Source organism: Equus caballus, chromosome 25, assembly GCF_041296265.1.
Source record: "Equus caballus isolate H_3958 breed thoroughbred chromosome 25, TB-T2T, whole genome shotgun sequence".
Classification (NCBI taxonomy): Eukaryota; Metazoa; Chordata; class Mammalia; order Perissodactyla; family Equidae; genus Equus; species Equus caballus.
The window spans coordinates 29,019,909-29,043,525 of NC_091708.1; the positions used below are offsets into that span (position 1 = coordinate 29,019,909).

Consider the following 23,617-nt stretch of genomic DNA (forward strand, 5'->3'; position numbering starts at 1 on the left):
CTAAAAATGCAACATTACTTACATCACCTAGTCAACCTCAACTCAACTCAACCATGTTAGGTGCCCTTGATATTGACTATGGAGTGGAGTTTCTCAAGTAAGCATGCCTTCATCCTATAAAGATGTTTTTAAAAGGCCCACTTTTTACTTCTGGCTCTTGTTGCCTTTTCTATCTCAGTCTTTCCTGTCTATCCTGAGCTTCAAAGCTCAGTCTATTCACTAGTTTCCAGAAGACACCCAATACCATTACACACTTTCTGATTTCTTAGACTTTACAGAAGATAGGGACATGAGCTGGGTAGACACGGAGAGTGGCCACATCCTACAGTGCCCAACAATTAAGCGTCTTACCTGCTCTTAGCTTTTTGCCTCACCGCTTACCTTCTCCTTGCAGGTGCTATAATGATCTCCCTCCATCTAGGACTTCCACATTCTCTCTCCTCTCTCAGGAAGAGACCCTTCCATCTCTCTCAAAGCAGATAGCCAGGCTCTGGATGGTTCAGCTTTACCCCAAGGGTCTTGTCAAGGCATCTTCCCCACAAAAGCAGTCAGCTCCCTAAGAGGAATTCTCATACAACTCCTAGGAAAATGCGCTTTCTTCATCTTTTCACCCTAGTGTTTTGGAGATACCACGGTCTAGGATATCATTGGGTCCGAACCACTACTGGGTGCTGATGATAAACCACTACTCAAATTACTTCTGGGGGCTTGAAGGTCACAGTGGAGGAGAGACTTGTCCAAGATCACACAGCTGCTTATGAGGCCACTTTTTGATGTGAACAATGCTAAGAGCATAGAATAAACACCAATTTCATCTGTTAAATAATTCTTCCAGTCTCCTTCAGCCCCTCATCCACTCTGAATGGTTGCTCAAGCTTTAAGAGTCAAGCCTATTCTTACTTCACGGTTCTTACCTGCTGCCTCAGAAGCCCTTTGGCTTTTTCTAAAGCCTGTCCCTCTATCCAGAACTCCCATCAAACCCTGGAATGCCAGAGCTGGGAGAAGCCTAGGGGTCATCAAGGTTAATCATTTCATTTTGCAATGAGGAAACTGAGGCCCAAGAGAGGAAGACATTTACACAAGGACACTTACGAATTACCACTAACACGGGCTAGAAGGCAGGGGTCCTGACCCTAGAAATGGTGCCCCCTTGCTTGGCATGCTATTCCCACCAATCTGGGGAAATAATCTAACTTGCATCTGCCATTTGCATTCCACGGCCCCTCCTGCATGGCAGGAGTCCAACATTCCAGACCCCTTTCTTCCTCTTCTTAGGAAGTTCTCCATCAATTATCCCTGACTGTGACTGCATCTTAGAACATTATCTTTCCTTTGTGTCTAACATTCAGAATGATAAATGGAGTCCCTTGGTAAAGAAATTGCGAGGTGAGGTGTCCATTCTGGACAGTGGGGAGGGGGTGGAGATGGTGAAATAATATTGTATGAACAATTCTTGATTTCAGGACACTTCACTTGCCCAAATTCCTGATTCCATGAGATTTTCTCTAGACAGCAATTCCTCTTTGGCTGTGCTCATGGGTTAAAGCTCTGTCAGGGGTCAAGAGAGCACTTAGGAGTTAGACAGACCCAGAATGAGCCTCAGCTCTAGTTTGAACAACTTACTTTCCTTTTAGGGAATCTCTTTTCTCACCTACAAAATGGGGTCAATGATGAATTGGGTTACTAGGGAGATCAAGGAGATGGCTCCAATAATTCTTCCTAGGCCTACCTCATGGACTCAATTATAGACAGCTATGGGTAGAATTCCTATCAGATATTTAGGGAAAAACTTGGACAAATAAACAATCAAAATGTAATCTGATTCACCCAGGATGGAGCTGTGAGAACTCAATTTTACTGAGCAAATGACATACTTTCTGGGACTGCCAAGCCCAGCTCATATTTTTTCTCTAACTCCTTGGGATCCCAGGAGCCTGGAAATGTGCTTTCAGGACTAACATTGGCAGAGGATTGCATCCTTCTTTTGATGCCACCATTTCTTCTGCCTCCGCTTCTCTCTCTGACTTTCTCTAGCCTCAGTGCTGGGTGAAGTTCCAGTTGGCTATTTTTGAGAAAACAACCATCCTGAAATCCTTTCTGTCCCCATTTCCTGCCCCAGCTGGCCCAGGACCTTGTACAGAGGCCTCTTTTCTGTTTGCGCTCCTTGTCCTTCTTCCTCTGTAACTTCTGTTAAGGTCGATTTCTTACCAAGAGCAATGAGAGTGAATCTCTTCCCAATTCCACCAGTACTAACCTTTGGCTAATGCAGCCTCCCAAGTGTTTGCTTGTCTTGTTCCAGTTCAACTGGCTGCGTTTTAGTTTTCTCAAAACAATATAGTGGCCGATATCATTTCACATCCTAAAATGTTAGAGCTGGACAGGGCCTCAAAGATGGCTTTGGTTTAGGGCCAGAGAAATTAGGTGACTTGTTCAGGGTCATATGTGGATTCATAATACTTCATACATTTAACAATTGGATATTGAGGGCCTATTATGTGCTTTGCACTAAGCTGGGTTCTGAGGATAAAGAATGAACAAGCCCCTGGCCTTAGGATGCAGGCAATGTCAACACCACATATGAGGTTCTAAGAAAACCAGACCTCAGGTCTCCTGGCGTTTCCCTCCTTGTCCTCTGCTTGATGAGTGAATGAATGAATTTCAATCGTAAAGGCACTCCCAAGAGATTTCATCTTCTGGGTAATCTTTTAACTAAAATTAAAAAATAGGCACACCTCTTTCGACAGTGTTTGTAGTTATTCCTTATTTATTTATTTATATTTAGTGAGGAAGATTGGCCCTGAGCTAACATCTGTTGCCAATCTTCCTCTTTTTGCTTGAGGAAGACTGGTGTTGAGCTAACATCTGTGCCAATCTTCCTCTATTTTGTATGTGGCATGCTGCCGCAGTGTGGCTTGGTGAGTGGTGTGTTAGGTCCTCGCCTGGGATCTGAACCCATTAACCCCAGGCTGCCCAAGTGGAGCACACGAACTTAACGACTATGCCATCATGCCAGCCCCTATAGTTATTTTAATACTCATTCAAGATTGAAATTTCCTTTGGCACGTGTGTGGACAGGCTGAGCAAGTTTACTTTCTTCACTTTAAAAGATGAACAAATGAAAGCTCAGAGTCCCAGAACTTTTTGGAACCCAGTCTCTGACTTCAGCACTCTTACCCTCGGCCAGGAACTCCAGGCTCGGAAGCTCTTCACGTCCTGTCCTGAGTCATGTTCCCTCAGGAAACACAGGTAGAGGAATGAGAAGGGGAGGCGTGAGAGTGACAGAGGCATCAAGGGTCCGTTCTAAAGCCAGTTACTGCTGTGGGCAACCACAGCTCAGTTCTTCTGGGGCACTATGGGAGACAGGGCAGAATATTCCTCAGAGTTATTGCAACTCTGGAAACAGACATGTTAATCCGACATCTCCATCATGGTTGAGTGCTTCTTCTAGGGGCATCGACTCCTCAGTTCTGTGCGCTCGCCCTGCATGCAGGCAGAGTGTTCATCCGTGACCAGAGCAAAAGGTCTCCTGCATAGGGTTGCAGGTGCAGTAAGCATCCTTCGGAGTATAGAGGCCAGTGCCAAGAGGATGAGGGCAGGACATGGAAAGCATGTGTCATACCATACTGCCTTGAAAGCCACGTGGTGGATGCAGGGTAGTGGCTACAGCTAGGGCATGGAAACACTGATTCTGCACAGTTCAGAGTCTGCATCTCCTGCATTTTGTCTGTTGTGGGGTGAGGGCATGTCCATGGTCCTGAATCACCAGTTCCTGCTTTAGTGCGGTTCTTCTCTTGATTGTGGCACATGGCTAATTCCTATTTACCCTTTCCCTAGAGTTTACATTTCTAGTTTGCATTTCTCTCTTGATTAACATTTTGCAATTTTTATGCTATCTTGCCACAAAAGAACCATGACTTTCACTTCACAATTTACGATTTGCATAGCTGATATGATGTACTTTTCAGTCCTGACTCTTTTTCCACAGATATTTCATCCTTCCTAGGGGGTTTAGACAGGATGTGTTCCCCATATGTTTTATAAAGCCCCTTCCCCTTAAGCTTTCGCTGTGTCTGGGCACCCCAAAATACTGCCCTCATCACAAAGGCAGTGCAAAAAGTACTTTGTAGTCTCTGGTGTTCTGGAAGCTTCTCTGCTTCTGTGGACGCCAAATGAATCATCCTTCCGTAGCCTCAGCTCCTTTGACTTGATGGAGAAATATCTGTAGTTTGCAGTGTCACAGTTTATCAGCGTGGGATCCTCTGTGGTGTTTACAGACACTAAATTTTCTTGTGCTCACCAGATGAACTTCACTGACACAGGAGGAGAAAGAAGACAATGAGTGGGGAGGAGAAGCAGAGGAGGCCACAGAACTGTACAGTACTCTCTCTTCCTTCCTTCTGCTATATTTCTCTCTGTAGGACTCACCGCCTCCTAGCATACTAAATAGTTTACTTCTTAATATAATTCATTGTATTCCTCGCTATTCCACTAGAATATAAATTCCAAGAGGGCAGAGTTTGAGGTTTTTGTTTTGTGTGTGTGTGTTTTTGTTGTTGTCATTCACTGCTTCGTTCCATCATACAAGAGAGTAGCTGGCACATGGTAAGCACTAACTGGATGCTTGTTGAATGAATGAAGGCTTCTGTGCAACTCATCTGCCCGTTTCAGATCTGCTAATGAAGGCAAAAGGTTAGGAGGAAGGGAGAGCGAGAGGGAGGAAGAGAAGAAGCAAATAAGGAATTTGCCAGTGCTTTTCTGGACACTTCTCATAAATGTTTCATTTTGTCTCCTCATCCCTGTGAAAAGCAGGAGCAGTTGTGTTCTTTCTATAGACAGGAGCGTTGGGGTCTGCCTCTCCCGTTTGGATTTCTCAGAAGAGACAATAAGGGCTCTGCTGAGCACACGTAGCCAACATCCCATTAAAAACAACAACCATCTTTGCAGTTAGACAAAATGGGTTTCAAACTTCCGTTCTGCCTTTTACTAACTATGAGCCCTTGGTCAACTGACTTCCCTCTCTGAGTCTCTATTTCCAAAAGGGAATTGTCACACTAAGAGCACTGTCGTGAGAATAAATGAGATCACGTGTCATAAAGCACTCAGTATGTAGTAAATGTCAGTCTCGTCCCTGTCACTTCACCCCTCCAACCTTCACATCAGACCTTCCAGCCTCCAAATCAGGAACCCTCCCGCTTGCTTCCTGCCCTGGTTGTCAACACCACTCAATAATAACCGGGAGGAAGAGAGTTTGGTTGAGAAACCCATGTTCTGGGCCCATCTCTAATTGTCTTGGGGAGGTTTGGGGCAGGCTGTGCGTCGAAAATATGCGACCTGGCAGTGAAGAGCCCAACTCTCCGTGTTTTACTTTTATTTGTGATGTTCCCCATCAGGCCAGCTTCCCGATGGCAATCAGCACGTCTGCTGGAGCTGGCACGGGCTGCCGGGGAGTGCTGCTCTCTCAGCTGCTTTGGCAAAGCCTCACTGAGCACTGGGGCCTGAAAAGAAAGTCAGACCTCTGGATACCACAATGCTGTCCCTTCCATGCACAAGCAGGGCGAGGAGGAAGACAGGGGCACAGGGCTCAGAGAGGAGTCACACAGCTCATTGAAATCAGAGCTCAGAGTAGATTCTGATAGGAGTTTACACTTCCATTGTTAGGAGGCAAGTCCTTTCAGCTCTGGGCTTGGATGTCCACCTGGCAAAGCAAGGATGATGGATGGAAAGAGCATGAACGTCTCTTTCCTATGTAATATAAGAGGTTCAGAGTCAGGAGTTTTAATTCACTGTAGACTAGGGTAAGTCACTCCCCAAGTTGATCTCCTCTTCTTCATGGCAGCTTCTTGATCTCCCTAGGCTCCTCAGCTGTAAGTGGAAGGGTCCAGAATTCCAGGAGGAACATCCTTTGGTTCTTCACGTTGGCTGAAGTCCTGGCAGCCCATGAATTAGCTTGGCTGTCAGAGGCCACCCCCCTCTGCTAACCCTGCCTGTCTGTGTCCTTCAGGCAACAACAGCCTCCTGACCTGTATGGAGGATGGACTGTGGTCCTTCCCAGAGGCCCTGTGCGAGCTCATGTGCCTAGCTCCACCCCCGGTGCCCAATGCAGACCTTCAGACGGCCCGCTGCCGAGAGAACAAGCACAAGGTGGGCTCTTTCTGCAAGTACAAGTGCAAACCTGGATACCACGTGCCCGGCTCCTCTCGGAAGTCAAAGAAGTAAGTGCAGCCAGAAATATCAACCCACAGTTTCTGGGGAGGAGGAGAGCCCAGTCTGGATGTCTGATTAGAAGGAAGCACTCCTATCTTTGCTGGAGTCAACACCCACCATTCATCACATTCCTGTCCTGTGGGAATCTAGAAGGACATTGTTAATAGCTGCCTACTGGCTGTGTGACCCCAGGCAAGCAACTTCACTCCTCTGGGTTTTTATTTTTCAACAATAAGAAGGGATGATAATAACAGTTACCACACAGGATTGTTGTAAAGAACAAATGAGGATGTGTCTCTAATGTGCTTGCAAAGTGCCTGGCACGTAGTCATTGCTCAGTAAACGATTACTATGGGTATTCATTGTGCCAGCACCCATCAGAACAATCCTGAAGGAAGGGAAAGGACAAGGGCTCACAGAGCTTGAATTTAATTTTAAGCCACATGTAACTGAGAGAATGTCTGAAACTCTTACTTGCCCCCGTAGAAAGAGTTCTGTGAATGAATTTTCCTTCATCCCTACAGACGCCCCCCACCACCCAATAGGACAGGCAGAATGCAAAAGTGAAATGAGAGGCCAGCTGGCTCCAGAGAAAGTTGTGTGTTTTGGTAGGGCAAGGGTCTAGCCATCTGGTCCTTGAGATGTCTCTTCTTTTATCTCTTCCTTGAAGACGGGCCTTCAAGACTCAGTGCACTCAAGATGGCAGCTGGCAGGATGGAGCTTGTGTTCCTGTGACTTGTGACCCACCTCCACCGAAATTCCATGGGCTCTACCAGTGCACTAATGGCTTCCAGTTCAACAGTGAGTGTAGGATCAAGTGCGAAGACAGTGATGCTGCCCAGGTAAGACTCCTTGAACTTGAGATCAGTACTTCAGTCCCTCTCTTATCTGCTTACCAAAGACGGGCTTATATTTTAAGAATCACTTCCTCCAGGAGACTCTCTACAGATGGCAGAATTGTATAATGACAATATCACCGATGCAGAAGTTAAGAAACTGGGTTTTAATTCTCTTCCTTTGTAATCTCTCTCAGCCTCGTTTTTCTTCCTGTAACACCATATTTTATTTATTAAGAGATTCTTAGCTTTGAAAAATTTTTAGTATGGGAATCCTTACAAAGGAAAGCATATATGGAATCCCAAGGTATGAAATTGATCGGGTTGAGTTATTCTGATAGGATTGACCGGGGCTGTTTTGCCAACTTTCTTCCACCATCACCAACTATGTTGGTCACTGGAGTCCTTACAACCACAAGACTGCCCTGGTCTTGAGACATCAATTGGCTCCTAAAGCATAAAGAGAAAATGAACCACATTTAGACCAGAAGTACAGTTTTGAGAACACTATGGAAGAAAGGGAGACCAGCAGGAGATGGCAAGGTTTGAATTTTATCTGAATCCACATGTAACTGAGAGAAAGTCCAACATTCCTGCCTGCCTTGCTGAGGGAGTTTTGTGAATGAATTTTTCTTAATCCTTATGCATATCCTCCACACCCGATATGAGGATAAGGAACCAAGAATGGAAAAGAGACATGAGAGGCCAGCTGGCTCCAAAGGAGCCTTAAATCCACAAGGACTTCCACCTTGACAGAACCAACCATTTAGGGTTGATAGATACCCCAAACCCCTTGTTTCACAGGTGTGCAAGGATCTTCAGCCAGGTGAGGCCAGAATTCAGTCAATTGGGTCCCAGCACAGGTCTCACCGGCAGTCAGTGCTTCTTGGTCTTTTTTATTGCCCACCAATGCCAGGTACTGCCAAACCCCCAGCCTCACCTGCTCTCAATCCCACTCCCACAGCCACACAATTACCAAGTCCTACCCAGTCTCCCTCCAAGACATCTCCTAAAGCTGTCACCCTAATGCAGGCCACCAACATCTTTCTCTTGGACCCCCGTGAAGCTTCCTGATCATCTCCCTGCATTTATGCCCTTGCTTCTCTGTAGGATGTATTTCAGCCAGAGTGATTTGTTTAGAACATAAATCTTATCATGACAGTTCCCTTGCTTAAGCCCTTTGGGAACCAAGACTCCCATCTCCCTTGGGATAAAATCCCAACTCCTCAGGGTGGCATTTAAGACCTCTCTTCCATCACCAGCGAGATGAGATGATCTCCCTCTCACCTCTACATTCTCTCCCTTAAAGAGCTCCTCTCACCTTTTCCAGCTGCCTCACTCCTCGTCATCCTTCAGATCCCTCCCCTCCTCCGCGACCCCTTTCTTGATGTCACTTCTACTATTGGGCTCAGTGCCCCTCCTTGGGATTCCCCCTTCACAGCATTGTCCACACTGCATTATAATTCACTTCACGTTCTCCCCTGGGCTGTGAAATCTTTCACCAATCTTTAATCTTCCCAAGTTTCCAGCACTTGGGACAGTGCCAGACACTTAGTAGGTGCTCAGGAAATGACCTGGTATGACAAAGAGCCATGATGAACATCCAGGCCAATTTTCCAAATGAGAAAATTAAGACTCAGAGAAGTCTCTCCACCACCCAAGGTGACACAGTTGGTGTCGGCTGACTCAGAATCACAATCCACATCCCCCCAGCTGTGGACAGACTGAATCAATAGGCACTGCCTGAAAGTCCTTGATAGTGTACACTCATGGACGTCTGTGTATCACTCCTTCCCATCCTCGACTGCTAGGGAAGCAGAAGCCAGTGCCGGAAGATGCGAAGGCCAGAGATTACTACGGCCTCACGCAGGCTGATCAACTTCCCTCTCACTCCCTTACATAAAACTGTTGCTAACAGTTACCCAAACTGCTGAGCCAAATAATATTCTGGCCGTGGTCGTGCTATCAAACTGAAACCCAGTCTGCCTGGGGCCTGCCAAGTACCTTTCATGGCCAGTTTGTATTTAAAGGAGAGGAAAATGTAAATTTATCAGACGAGTCAAGCCATTCTGTTTGGCAACTGGTGGAGAGGCTAGACGGAAAGGAGCAGGGTATTGCTTGTCGGCTCAAAGAATGAGGGAGCGCCTGCCAAATGGGCGCCTCATACAATTGACGTTTCTAGTTTGTACTGCAAATGAATTTCCTCTACCCTCAGACCAGGGGCCCGAGAGCCAAATCTAGTATTCACCTCAGATCCCCTCTTGCTGCCTGTAAACACAGCAGAAATGTACAGCCCGGAGCGTCTTGAATCAAACAGCTTGCACGGAGCAGAAATTCTTCGCTTTCCAAACAAGTTCCAGATCCTGGCAGGAGAGGACAGGGGCTATTGTAGGGGAAATTCGCATACTCCCTTCTCGCTGCCACTAAAAGCAAACTGACAAATGAAACCTCCACTTCGTCCATTCCTTGGCAGTCAGTATGATGCCGGATCTGGACTCTGAGTTCGAATCCTGCCTCCACCACTTACTAGCGGAAGGACTGAGGCAAGTTATTTAACTCTTTAAGCTTCAGTTTCCTTGTGCATAAAATGGAGGGAAACAATACTACCTCCCTCATAGTTTATTTGTCAGGATTAAATGAGGTAATGAAAACAGGGTATGTCTGTGAGTAACCCGGGGAACTGTGCAGTGCACAGCCTGTGCCACCAGACACGCCAGCCCTAGAAGGTACAAATGAACTAGCTTGCCTTTAAGGTCACTTCCAGAGGAGAGAATCCCTGAAGCTCCATGTGGGCTCTTACAGAACCTGCAAACAAAGGCAACAGTTTGAAAGTTAGCCCTCTGTCAGCAGCTAGCCCCAGAAAGTCAAAGAAGGGGATACCTATCATGCATGAAGCCTAGATGTTGGATGGGAGAACAGTATGAACCATAGAGAAACCTGATTTGTTTTTTCTGTTTGTTTGTTTGCTTGTTTTGGAAGACTGGCCTTGTGCTAACACCTGTTGTCCGTATTCCCGTCCTTTTTCTTCTCCCCAAAGCGCCCAGTACATAGTTCTATAGCCTAGCTGTAGGTTCTTCTAGTTCCTCCGTGTGGGACACCACCTCAGCATGGTTTGATGAGTAGTCCTAGGTCTGCACCCAGGATCCAAACCAGCAAACCGCAGGCTGCTGAAGTGGAGCACGCAGACTTAACCACTCAACCACGGGGCTGGCTCTGAGAAACCTGATTTCTTACTTAAATAAACCAGTAGGATATATAGACTCTAGACTAGCATTGCCCAGTAGAACTTTCTGCCGTGATGAAAATTTTCCATATCTGTGCTGTACAATGTGGTGGCCACTAGCCGCGTGTGGCCGTGGAGCCCTCAACATGTGGCTGGAGTGAGCAACTAAGTAGGACATTTTACTTAACTTTAAAGAGTTCAAATTTAAATGTAAACAGCCATACTTGTATAGTGGCTACCATATTGGGCAATTCTGCTCTGGAATTTATAGTGTTAATATCCCTGTAAACCAAGCCAGAGAACCTTCATAATCACCGCTTTTTGATTTTTAAGTGTTTCCTGGATGCCAAACTGGGGCTGCAGACTCTCTTTCATTTCAACAACTCACAATACACATTGAAGAAGAAACAACATCCCCATTTTACAGATGAGGACAGAAGGATCGGGAGACTGAATTCTTGCCCACGGTGATGAGTTAGGAGGTGGCGGTGACTGACTCCACAGCCCTGCTCTTCTTGCTGCCTCCAGACAGTTCCAGGCCAGGCTAGCATCCCATCCGCAGGCAACTGGGGAGAAGTGCTAATTGTGTCAGCATTTAGTCCCGCTTAGGTACCCTACTGAGCTATCCCAGATGGCAACTCAGGGCCGTTCCGTGTGAGCAGCACTGTGGGGGCTTTCCAGGTGATTAGGGGAATAGTCCCTCTTGGGATGGGGACAGGGTTTGTGGGAGATGCACGCACAGGGGCTGCAGCGAGAGAGGAAGAGGCTAAAAGTGCCTTGTGGACCAAGTAATGCACTTAATGGTGGGTTTCAGCAGCTCAGCAGGAACAGGAAAGGAAGGGAGGGAGTGGAATCAATAGGCCCCCAGTTCATTGCACAGATCACAGCGGGTGGCTGTAAAAGCCTTTCTGCCGCTAGTGGCGTGCAGCTGGCCCCTGCCTTTAGCGGCTCTGCTGTGGACACAGCATAGCTCTCACATGTACAATGCCTCCACAAGCAGGGGCAGCAGCTCTGGGTTGTCAAATGCTTACCCAAGCACCCAGAGCTTCCTAGAGGAAGTCAGAAACATCACAGACTTATGTGATGTTAGAGGTGGAAAGGACCTCAGAGATCCCCCCACTGCAACTCACTCATGTTATAGATAGGACCACTAGAGCCCAGAGAGCAGAAGGGACTTACCCCAAGTCACACAGCAAGCCACCAAATAGAGTCAGATCTTAAACAAAGTCTCAGATCTCCTAACCGAGTCATTGCACAAGCCAGATTTTCTGCCCATCCTTACTCCTGGGCCTGCATGTCATCCTTGTACCTTACTTGAAGGAAACAAAATGCCTGTAAGGGTGTTGGCTGGGAACAGAGGCACACAATTAACAGCAGCTGCAATTTATTGAGCATTTACTTCGTGCTGGTCATCCGGCTAAGTGCTTTACACAGACGGCTTCATTTAAGCCCGACAGTATCTGGCATTACTGTCCCATCTTGTAGATGAGGAAGCTGAGGTTCAGTGAGCACAGTGCTTTGCTCATGTTATATAGCACGGAAGTAGGGGAACTGAGGTGCCTGTTATTACATCAGGATGCCTCCAAAGCTTAACTATTATGTCCTGCCCTGCATGGTTCTGTCTTGCTCTGATGCTGCCACATTATTTTGTTTATTTTCATTTCTACTAAGGAGAAGAAGTCTATTTCTCCCTCTCCCCTCATCTCTCCTCCCCTCCCTCCCTCTCCTCTTCCTTCTCCTTCTCTCCTCACCTCTCCTCTCCCCTCCATTGTAGAAAAGGCACAGAGATTTACAGTCAAGACCCGACTCTGGCATGGGCAGCCTCCATGACTTGGGCACATTGCCTCACCATTCTGGCTGCTGCCATTTCTAAAATGTAGGCAATGGTTGGGTTGGTTCTGAAGTTCCCTTCGAGACAGTACAGCAGAGAGGTTAAGAGCCTTAGCTAACAGAGAGGCCGGTATGTGTGTTAAGTTCTAAATGCTTCACGTAAACTAACTCACTCGATCCATGTGATGTCTCTCTCTCTCACGTAGTGGACTCCCATTTAACATTGAGGAAATTGAGGCATAGAGAAATTAAGAAACTTCCCCAAGTCCACACGGCTAGGAAGTGGCAGAGCTGAAATTTGAACATAGACAGTTTGGCTGAAGTCCATGCTCTTAACCATTGGGGTAGCATCATTTAAAAACTCACTTTTTCACTTCTTAGCTGAGCCTCAGTTTCTAAGTCTTTAAAAGGAATATAATTGCTATTCTGTTTTTAAAAGGATTTTTAAATGCCTTTAAAGCACTTGATACATAATCGGTATTTGATAATATAGTTATTATAGGCCCTGAGCTCTTTGTGGGCCTGTAGAGCTAAAGAGAGTTTGAGAGAGCACAACGTGCTCTTTGACAGACATGTGCACAGGCACAGAGAGGCAAAACATTTTGCCAAATGATGCTCAGCCCTCTTGTGAGAGATTTCACCTTAGCATGCAGAATTGTGCATTCAGAGCCAAATACACCCAGTGCGTTTCTTGCCAGTGGACTTCGGTCTTCCCAGATTGGACTCTTAAACATCAGGTCTTCTATGGTTGAACTAGACTTGACATCAAGGATGTATACTAAGGATCTGCACCAAGTTGTAGGCGAGCCCTAACGCACCAAATGCTAGTCCTAAAGGAGGATTCGAAAATCCAGAGAGGCTCCAAAAAGTCTGCAGTGCAGAGAGCACAGGAAGGGCAAGGGAAGTGGGAAGCAAGAGAAGTGTGCAGGAGAGACCAGGTGACCACAAGCCTAGAAGGAAGGACATGTGCATAGTGAGAGATGGGGCTAGGCATGTCATCTGGGTTCCATTTTGGAAGCTCTGGAGTGCCAGCCCATGAGTATGACTTGTTTGGCAGGCTGAGATGTCTTAGCAGAAGGGTGCCATCTTTTACAAGCAGATTTAGTCAGCAGCAGAAATTGCCAGATGAACTGGGCAGGAGGGAGAGAGACTGGAGGCAGCAAGACCAGTGCCTTTGTGCTCCCACTTTCTATGGTGGAGTCTCCCCAGTTTGAAATTCCCTGAACAGATCTAGCTAGTTCTAATACATTCTCTGCTGCAAACTGAGCTCCCCAGCCAGCTCTGGCCCACATAGTGCTGAGGTCTGCAGCCCTTCAGCGGCTGGAGGCCAAATGCATCATAGGCCCAGGCCAAGGATCCAGGAAATTGGGGTCAATTTCTACTCCCTCGAGGGCCCTGCAGAATCATGAGGCCTGGGGTCTGGGGCTCCTGGAGGGAGACTCAGGGTTCTCTGAAGCCACATGAAGCTGTCTAAACTTTCCCTGAGCTCACACAGAACTTCTAGGGGTGGACTCTGCAAATCCTCTTGCAGCTGCATGTTTGGGATGGGCCACCATTCTCCCATGCCACAGAGGTTTCCACTGCAATTGGACCGTCCTTGTGCTGGCCCATGAGAGGTCCAGAGAGGGGCCCGCTTTCTCTTCTGAATCCTGTCTCCTTGCAGCTGTTTTCTCAGACAAGAGACCTTCATCCTGCATTAGTCCTTTCAAAGAGTTTACTCATTTCCTCACACACGCACTCATTCATTTATTCCCTCATTCACTCATTTCCTCCTTTACTCACTTTTCATTTATTTCCTCATCCACACATTCATTCTTCTTGTTTATTAAACAAATTCATTCCATAACTCCCTACGTATTCACCCCATCTTTGTTAAACTGTTCTTGAATGAATAAAAATATCTATTAAGTGATGAATGAATGAACCAGGTGGCCAGGATCTATTAAACATTGTGGAAGGCCTTGAGGATAGGGAGATGAATAGGGTACCTTGAGGAGCACATCATCTAGGTGGGAGCAGATGATAAATAAAGAGACAGAATGTGCCAGAGACCTTAAAGTAGTACGCTCTGTAGAATTGGGGCATCATTAGGACAGGATGGTTTGTGCCAGATAAGGCATTTGGGCAAGAGGGCAGGGCAGATAAGGTATTTGGGTGAAGATGCATAGCAGATAGAAGGAGCAGTGAGTACATAAACATGGCGGTATGAAATAGCATATGGTGCATTTGAGAATGCAGGCAATTTAAACTGAAGTTCAAGGTTGGTGGTGGTGCTGTAGGGAGCAAGAAGCTGGAGAATTAGCAGGGTTAAGGCTGCGAGGACTCTAGAGCCCAGACATGGGAGTTTGAATGGAAGCTGAAGGGTATGAGAGCCATTCCATAGGTTTTTGCACTGGTGGAGCACGGTCAGCTCCTCTGGCTTCATGCAGAATTTCTCTTCTGATCATAAACTTGAAGAGGGAGAGAATATACACAGCTTGTTCTCAGATAGATGGACCCCCTGTGCAGAAACCACCCATGGTTCTCCATCTCCAAGGGGTACAGTCCAAACTCCATCAGCTCACATAAGTCCCCACACCTGATCTGCCTTCCCAGCTCATCCTCCTCTGTTTCTCCCCGTGGATCACAAGACCAGAACCACATGGGGGCTCTGTTTTGCGGCTCACCCACTTCCTTGCATTTGCACATGTCCTTTGGCCTTCCAGAAATGTCCTTCCATGCCTGTTCTGCCTGTGATTCTATGCATCCTTGAAAACTCTTTTCCATATATCACCTCCTTATATCACCTCCTTTAATAGGTCTTCGCTGCTTGTCCTCTCACAACCAGTTACTCTCCCTGTGTACTCACAGCACTGTCACCGAGCACAGTGACACTGACGTGGCTGGCTGCTCACATGACTGTCTCTCCCACTGGCTCAATGGGGCAGATACTGACTCACTTTACTTTTGGACCCCACAGAGCTGGGCACAGAGTGGGCACTAAGAAATGCCCTTGAATTCAGGGGCAGTTCTGAAATTCCTGTAGACCTGGACTTGCCATTAGAATCTTAGACATTGAAAGGGTGCTCGGAGAAAGGACCACGTCTGAAGCTGCATTTGCCCGCCACTTTGCAGAAGATTGAGAAACTGTATATTGCCTATTTTAAAGAATTGGGGGGAGGGCAAATACAGAAATATCCCCATACCATCCTCTTGTGCTGTTATTGCTGGAGTGGAATGGAATGGAACGGAGCAGAAGGAAGAGAGAGAAGGGAAAGGGGAGGGAGGAGGTACCCTGGAAGAGAAAACTGCACAGCTGGGCCAACATTGCCTGCTCAGCATATGGCAGAGCCCTGACATGGGAGGCTTTCTCATTGGCTGAGAGAGAGCAAGCATGGATGTCTACCTGCCTCCTAACAGCTCCAGGACCCATGTTCTTACTCAGTGTATGAATTGGGGTGCATTGGGCCCCTACCATCTCAATTAAAGAAAAACCAACTAACAAAATAAATTCTTCTTATTGAAATCTCTGAAAGAGCACTAAGCTAGGATTTAGGAAACCTGGGAGTTAGGCTCTCTGGGAAGCTTTGAGCAAGCTTCTTCCTACACTGAGTCCTCAGTTTCCCCACCCATAAAATGGAGATATTAACAGTGCCTCTATTTTAGGATGGTTGGGTTCCCACCACTGTTAAGAAATTGTTTGGGAACAGTTTCAGAGCTCTGGGGAGATGAGAAATTGTTTCCCTTTTATTTGGAGAGGTTCATTATGTTGAGGGTGGGAGTTTCTCTGGGTCCTAACTGTGTTTCTGTGGCGTTCAGGGACGTGGGAGCAACGTCATCCACTGCCGGAAGGATGGCACCTGGAGCGGCTCCTTCCATGTCTGCCAGGAGATGCAAGGCCAGTGCTCAGCCCCGGACCAGCTCAACAGCAACCTCAAACTGCAGTGTCCCCAAGGCTATGCCATAGGTATGATGGGTGCATGAGGGTGAATAGTGGGAGGGGCAAGTCCTTCCGGGCCCTTGAGGCTAGTGCCTTGCTGTGTAATTGGGCACCTCTACCAGATGAGGCTCAGTGTGAGGCACTGGGGAAATGAAGATGAATAAGACCAGACCTTGCCTCTTAGAAAGAGAGTTAAGGCCATGAATGTTTATGAAGCAGTGGCAGGTGAGAGTACATAGTTACACCTGAGTACAGAAAAGCTGGCCAGCACCTCAGGGAACAAGGAAGCCTCCTAGAGGAAGGGACACTTATGCGGGGGACTTGAAAGAGTTTGTTGAGCAAGAAATGGCATTCCAGACACAAGGAGCCACGTGGCAAAGGGAAGGAGATGGGAAAGCACACATCATATTTCAGAAAGTGATTATGGTTGAGTGTGGTTGCCTTTATTAACCTTAAAATTTGAATAATACTAATCATTCATGAGGACCTACAAGGGTCAGGCCCTGACTAGGCGCTTTAGAGGCATTATATCTTATGGTCTCAATAACCTTGAATAGATGAGAAATTGAGACTTAAAAGAGGTAACAGAACATGCCCTGTATCCTGAGATCTCTCCTACTCTGAAGCCGGAGTTCTTTCCATGGCGTCTCAGGGCATCCAAAGTGAGGATAAATAGCATTTTCAAAATATTATTTGTGTGGTGATAGGCCAGCTCATAAACTGCTCACAGCCAGGGGAGACAACCTGGGGTTTGATGCCAGGGATTTGCCTCGTTGGAACCAGGCGTCTGGACAGACGCATCAATCATGGGCTCCAAGGCTTTCTGGGGAACTGGGCGTGCATTGAGTCTGACCTCAGTTGAGGGCAGTGAGGCTGACCTCTTGGGCTGATTCCCTAATTGACCATGATGAAAATCTCAGGGAATTGGACGTCCTTCTCATGGCCAATGTGATTTATGGGACAGTCACCGGGGATGTCTGGAGCAGAAGGTTATCTGTGCACACACTCACTCTCAGTCACACAGAGCCAGCATGTTCTGTACCCAGCAGAACGAGCGTTATCACTTCCTGTCCAGAAGCCAGCCCTGCCATCAGAAAGCGGAGGTGCGTGGGGCCTGACCACCTCCTTCTGAAGATGGAAACACATAGCCTCAGAGCACAGAAGTTCTTCACCTAAACTTAGAGTAGGAATCAGCACTCCTGCATTTAGTCCAGAGCACTTGCTTCTGTGTGGGTCAGAAAACACCATAGTGCGTGCTCTCTCTGATGATTCAGAAGGTACTTTAAGATCCTGCAGAGCCACCAATCCAAAGGACCCTGACCAGGAGAGTTGCAGAGAGGTATGATCTTGTAGGGCTTGCCACTATAGGCATTCTAGAAGACTGGGGCAACAGTGTAGCAGTGGTGAGTAGCACGGGCTACTCCAACCCAAGGGCGTAGCTTTCTCTTCTCCATCATCCCTGATGGGCATGCATGGCTCTGGACACTTATGTCTATGTTGGGGTCCCTACCCCCAACTCAATTAGGATATACAAGTGAATATTCAATCACACTCAGGACTGGCATTAAGCGGCCCTGGGAGAAAAATTCTGATTAAGTGACTTCTATGAAGAAAAACAAAAACCCTATGAAAACAGACTTCCTGCATGTCTGCATCCACTGGCACATTCAAACATATTCACACCTGCATAAACAAACACAAGCACAAATGCTTAATAACCAAACATAGACCCAAACACACACATCATGTGGTAAACTCACGCCTAGCATGTACACCTCAGCCAAATACCACACAAATACATAACTCACACAAACACGTGCCCACACAGCTACACATAGCACACATGTGACACATAAGGACACATATGTCACAGGCACAAACACATCTTAATTCCTGAAATATGTCAAACACAGAAAGATGTGCAAAAGGCATCTCAAAGACATAGCTTATGGGGCCGGTCCGGTGGCGCAGCGGTTAAGTGCGCACATTCCACTTCGGCAGCTTGGGTTTCGCTGGTTCGGCTCCTGGGTGTGGACATGGCACCACTTGGCAAGCCATGCTGTGGTAGGCGTCCCACATATAAAGTAGAGGAAGATGGGCATGGATGTTAGCTCAGGGCCAGTCTTCCTCAGCAAAAAGAGGAGGATTGGCAGCAGATGTTAGCCCAGGGCTAATCTTCCTCAAAACAACAACAATAACAACAACAACAAAACATAGCTCACAAACATGTTCACAAATGCATTACACAGCCACTTTGTACGTGCATTGCATGCACATCTCACAACACACTTATGAGCCATAAGGCCTGGCTCTCTACTTGTCCTCAGAATAGTCTAGAGATAGGCAGGGGTGGGACAGAAGCATTTCTTTACCCACTGAGCTCTTTCATGGTTGAAACAGAAAGGGAAAGAAGTCTGTATGACGTTGGAACCTGAATCTCCCTCCCCTCCCCCGTACCCATGTTCCCATGGCCGTGCAGGCCCTTTCATGACTATGGTTATCCAGGGTGGGTGGGGGCACATGGGGGAGGGCTATGAGAGAAAAAGCCACGAGGGAACACTGAGGGAGACAGTGAGAAGGAAGGAGGGAAAGCGGGTTTCCCAGCTCTCTCCTCACCTCCCAGGTGGAGCCCCTCCCTGGGGAGAGCCCACCTCACCAAGGAGAAGGATTTGCTCTAAGGCCTTGTAAACAGGGATGAGATAGGTGTCGGTGTTTCGGGCTTGGAGGCTGGAGGGCACATTCTGGAGCCACCCAGAGCGGCTCTCTCTGGGCCCCTCCCCAAGCAGCTTGGGGAGGCTGGCTCTGTGGCAGCTAGGAGCCATCAGAAAGTTGCTGCTGCCACCACAGCTGCCACCCTCCCTCCTCGTCCAGGGAAGGAGTGGGGGTGGGGGTGGGCCTGGTGAGATCACTGCTCTGTAATGATGCCAATTAGGGCTCATATATCACAACACAGCAGCCTGGTCTTGAAGCCCAAGAGCTGTGCATGGGGGAAGGGAGTGCAGAGGAGGGAGATGCAGAGAAAGAAATTAAGATGTGACTGTTGCATAGGGCAGCAATGGCCTACTGTGTTGACCATATTTTTTCCTTTTTTTGCCCTCTTGGGATAGGATAGCCTTTGTCTATTTCTCAGAGTCTGCATCTTCTTTTTTCAAAAGAATTTTAGCATCACAGCCTTGCTTCATCCTTGCTCCCTAAAACCTCCTTTCGAATTGATCTCATGACAAACACACACCACCAGGTCTCTCTGACAGCTCAGTGGTTTTCCCCCTTATTCTCATCACTCATCTTTTTGTCTTTTTGCATTCCCCCCATTTCTTTTCTCTCCTGTGGCCCTTCATCCATCTCCATCCCTTTCCACTGCTGCCTTCCTTTCTCTTTCCTCTATATGGCTCCAGTGTATCTGTCTCTGGGCTTGGAAGTCAGAGAGACATGGGTTTTCATTCATGGTGCTCTACTAGCCACCTCTGTAACCTGAGCTCTGTGCACTTGGCTCTCTCACCTGTGATATGGATGTGGTGACACCTGTCTCACAGGGCTGGGTTTGCAGGAGAATGAGGGACATATGAAAACTACCTGGAAAGGCCAGGAATCTCCCCGCTTCTGGGCTCAGTGTTCCCATACTTAAAGTGAACAGGTTGTAAACATTGTCCTGGCCCTGCTACCCCCACCCTCGTCTCCTCTTCAGTACTCGTGAGTCTCTTAGACTGAAGAGGATGATGAGACGGTAACAGGAAGGGCACTGGATAGATAAACTATCTCTATAAGCATATGTGTATGTATATGTATATATGTATGCATGTGTGTGCATATATATATATACACATTGTATATGTATAAACATTGGAAGGGAGCCTTTAGAATGGCTAATAGAATAGCATATTTAAAACTAAGAGTTGACTGTCTCTTGTGAACCACTTAGTGTTCAAGGGTGGTCTTGGCACTGAGGCGGGGAGTGACCTCCTTAGGGCCCTGGTCAGATTCTGACACGTCAGTTCTTTGCCCACATGAATGAGCACCTTTTTGGAATCCTGGGGACATCTCAAGGGATAGGCTTGATTTTCAGGAGACTTCAGAATGTGTGAGGTCAGGGCAGAGAATGAATGAGGCAAATTATGGTCAACTTGCCAAGCCACAGCTTGAAAGTCAACTGTCTTTACGGAGAAGTCTCTGGACTGATGGCTTCTGTATACTCACCCTGTCCCTGTTAGTCATCCATGCCTTCATTGACTCATTACCAGATTCATTTTTTCATCCCTTTATCAATTTATTTAGTTATTTATTCATTCCTCATCCATTTATGTACTCACTTAATGCTTCATAAGACACCTAAATTCCCATTCATCATTCACTCCTCATGCCATTAATTCATTCACTCACTTGCTCATTACCTCATTCATCTATACATTCATCACTCATCATCTCTTTCATTAATTTCGCAAATACTTATTGAGTACCTACCATCTGCCATGCACAATGCCAGGCTCTGGGCATAGCAGGGAGCACAGACAGTGCTGGCCTTACAGTCCAGCTGGGAGGAGAGCTATTGATATAACATAACAGTCACCAATGGGAAGTGGTAATGTGACAAATGCTGTGATGGATGACCATGAGAGGGTTTGGACTGTCAGGAAAGCATGTAGGCCTTCTCTGAGCAAGTGGCACTTGGACTGAGGTCTGAAGGATCATTAGTAATGCGCTAGTTGAAAAGGAGTGGGAAGGGTCTTGAGGCACGGGGGAGGCATGAATCCAAGCCCTCTGCAAGGACAAAGCATGGGGCTAAGAAGCTGGTGTTGCATTTATCTGCTCCCCATTCACTCGACTGATGCTTACTGATCAATCCCTGCATGTCAGGCACCTAGTCAGGCTCAGATATGAATAGACCTCATCCCTGCCCTCCCAGGGCATCAGAGTAACTATGAAAGGAGGTATGAGGGGGTAAGGCCAGCACTGGAGCAAGACTCCTCAGTGCCAAACACTGCTTTCATTCAGCTGCAGAAATCAGGGCAGGCTTCTTGGAAGATTTGAACTGGGCCTTGAAGAACCCATAGGATTTGACCATGAGAAGGTATATGGGGGAGCAATGATTTAGGAGAAGGGGTGAACAGAAGCAGAGGTACCAGAGGCGAGGAAATGTGAGACTCAGATGGAAAACCAAGTGGAGTTCAGTCTGGTGGGACCAACAAAGCGTGAAGGTGGTTCATGGGAGATGAGATTGATCAGACTATGGGAGGCCATGAATGCTGGGCAAAGAGGATTGGAATTTGTCCTTGATGTGGAGAATCTTGGAAAGGTTTACAAGCAGAGGAGGAGCATGACCAAACTGGGCTCAGGGCCGATGAGCATGGCGTTGGGTGCTAGCTGGATTGGAGACAAGAGAATGGAGTCAGGGAGACCAGAGGCGGCCCTGCCAAGGAGTTCACTCCTTCCCACTGCCCTCAAGGATGGGATGGCCCAGTCCACTGGGGACCAGGAAGCGGCAGGGCCTGCACTGTATGAGAGCAGCCCACGGGGCTCAGCCACCACCTTGCACTCTGCTTCCCCTCAGGGTCGGAGTGTGCCACCTCATGCCTGGACCACAACAGCGAGTCTATCATCCTGCCAATGAATGTGACTGTACGTGACATCCCCCACTGGCTGAACCCCACACGGGTGGAGGTGAGTGACCGGGACTGCCCACCTGCAGCTAAGGGGAGGGAAATGACCTTGTTGAGCACTTACTGTGCCCTAGTTCTGCATTAGTCCTTTTACATACGTTAAATCATCTACTCAGCACACCTGCTCTGTGGGGTGGGGACTTGTTCACAATCACTGCTCCCGTCCTTAAGGATTCAATACTTTCCCTCTGTCAGGTCCTGTGCTTTTTATTTACTGTCGCACTGAATCCTGATGATAGCCTAGGAATAAGAGGACTAATGTCCCCAGTTTACAGATGTGGAAACTGAGATACCAAGAACACATAGGTAGAAGGCGCAGAGTCAGCTCACAAGCATGTCTAACTGGCAAGTCCGTACTCATAAGGATGGTGCTGTTTGACTTCTCTAGGATAACGCCTTGGAAGGCCTTCCACATCACACAGCCTAGATCCCTGGTATCTTTCTCCATGCTTTACTTGTTTGGTGGAGAGCAATTAATATGTGATATGGGGAACGAGGAACACCTATTGTTTATGAAGCACCTGCTATGTTTGCGTGCCTGGCACTTAGTACACAAGACTGCATTCAAATTTCAGAATGGTTGTATGGAGGACAGGTCATTGTCTGCATTCTTTACTGCGGACGCTGGGATCCCAGAGTGACTCAGGAGCCCAGTGTAGGCCTGGAACTCCTCCCATGGTGCCAGGCTGGCATGCCCCTCGCCAGAAGACCATGTAGGCCCCTGGCAGCCAGTGTCACTGTCTGGTTTGCTTTGAGACTGACCACACCCATTTTTCTTTGTGTCACCTGGATCCATTGGGGTCCCCAGAGCTGATGGGGGACCCCGCTCTTGTCCTCCAGGGCAGTACAGATCCCAGGCTTCATGTATGAGCTCTGGGCACTAGCTCCTCACCCTGAAGAAAGTGAGAGAGGAGGCAGGGGGTGCAGGGCGAGGTTCAGCTATGTCTCTCTCCACCAGCCTTTCTGCCTGGTGTGCTGGGAGGCCACACCACTGTCTGCCCTCCTGCTGCAGATCACACTCCGGATAGCTGGGCAGAACCCGATACTAGGTATACTATTTCTCAAATGAGCTGAGGGCATGGCTGCAAGGGCTTACTCAGCACTCTGGGCATGTGGACCTGGCGCTGGGCCTGGCCAGGCCCCTTCCCCCAAGCACCCCAGCCTTCTCCTCCTCTCTTTTCTCCTTCCTCTTGCTCTTCTTGTACAGCTCTCTGCCCCCATCTCCAACTTTATTTCCTTTTCCTGCCTCTATTTGCACTCTTTCTCTCTTCCCTCTCTCAACACCTCCATCACCTTGTTCTCCTCCCTCCCATCCACGCTCTGCCTCCATCTCCATCCTCTCTGTGTCCCTCTGTCTCTCTGCCTCTGATTCTCCCACGCATCCATGAGACAGCTGCCTTTCCCTAACTCAGGCTTCTTCATCTGTTTTCCCTACTCAATGTGCCTTCCCCACTTCTCACCCAGAGTGCCGCATAGCTTCTCACCTAAGGCTCCAATGAATGCTGATCTGCAGTCCCACTCAGGAGCATGCACAGGGCCCAAATGTCAGAATCTCAGGAAGCTGGAGATCATAAAGCACAAGCCCCTCATGGCACAGATGGAGAAACTGAGCTGCAGAGAGGGAGGGGACCAAGCCAGGGTCACACAGCTCCAAGCTCTCCTTCCATACCTCCCTCCCCTTCCTCTACACTACCCTGACTCCCACACACCCAAAGGCAGGGGACTTCCACTCCCACACAGAGCAGACACAGGAGACCTCCCTCACACCCCAGTCCTGGAGGTCTTGGCCTGCAATCCAGACCAGGTTCCCCTGGCCCAGCTCCCACTCAGCCGTTTTCTCTGCCCCACCCCTGGTGAATTCCCACCCTTCCCTCTGTAAGCCCCGGGCACTAAAGAGTTCAGTTATAATTTACTGTGAAATAAATCCAGGGATTTGAAAGCCTGCAAGCCC

The 23,617-nt window shown here is 47.9% G+C and overlaps 1 protein-coding gene and 1 long non-coding RNA gene across 2 annotated transcripts in view; one reads left to right on the top strand and one right to left on the bottom strand.

Annotated features, from left to right (window-relative positions):
• PAPPA (pappalysin 1) overlaps positions 1 to 23,617 on the top strand; it is a 236,685-nt gene that overhangs the window by 188,834 nt on the left and 24,234 nt on the right. The window contains exons 16-19 of the mRNA XM_023628753.2: positions 6,002 to 6,212; positions 6,875 to 7,046; positions 15,892 to 16,039; positions 21,558 to 21,667. Coding sequence (XP_023484521.2) covers positions 6,002 to 6,212; positions 6,875 to 7,046; positions 15,892 to 16,039; positions 21,558 to 21,667 — 641 coding nt within the window. The remainder of the gene's footprint in view (positions 1 to 6,001; positions 6,213 to 6,874; positions 7,047 to 15,891; positions 16,040 to 21,557; positions 21,668 to 23,617) is intronic.
• The window catches only part of LOC138920753 (uncharacterized), a 71,222-nt gene continuing 54,645 nt past the window's right edge, over positions 7,041 to 23,617 (bottom strand). The window contains exons 2-4 of the long non-coding RNA XR_011432498.1: positions 9,787 to 9,845; positions 9,289 to 9,403; positions 7,041 to 7,490 (exon numbers count right to left, since the gene is read on the bottom strand). This is a non-coding gene — a long non-coding RNA (uncharacterized lncRNA). The remainder of the gene's footprint in view (positions 7,491 to 9,288; positions 9,404 to 9,786; positions 9,846 to 23,617) is intronic.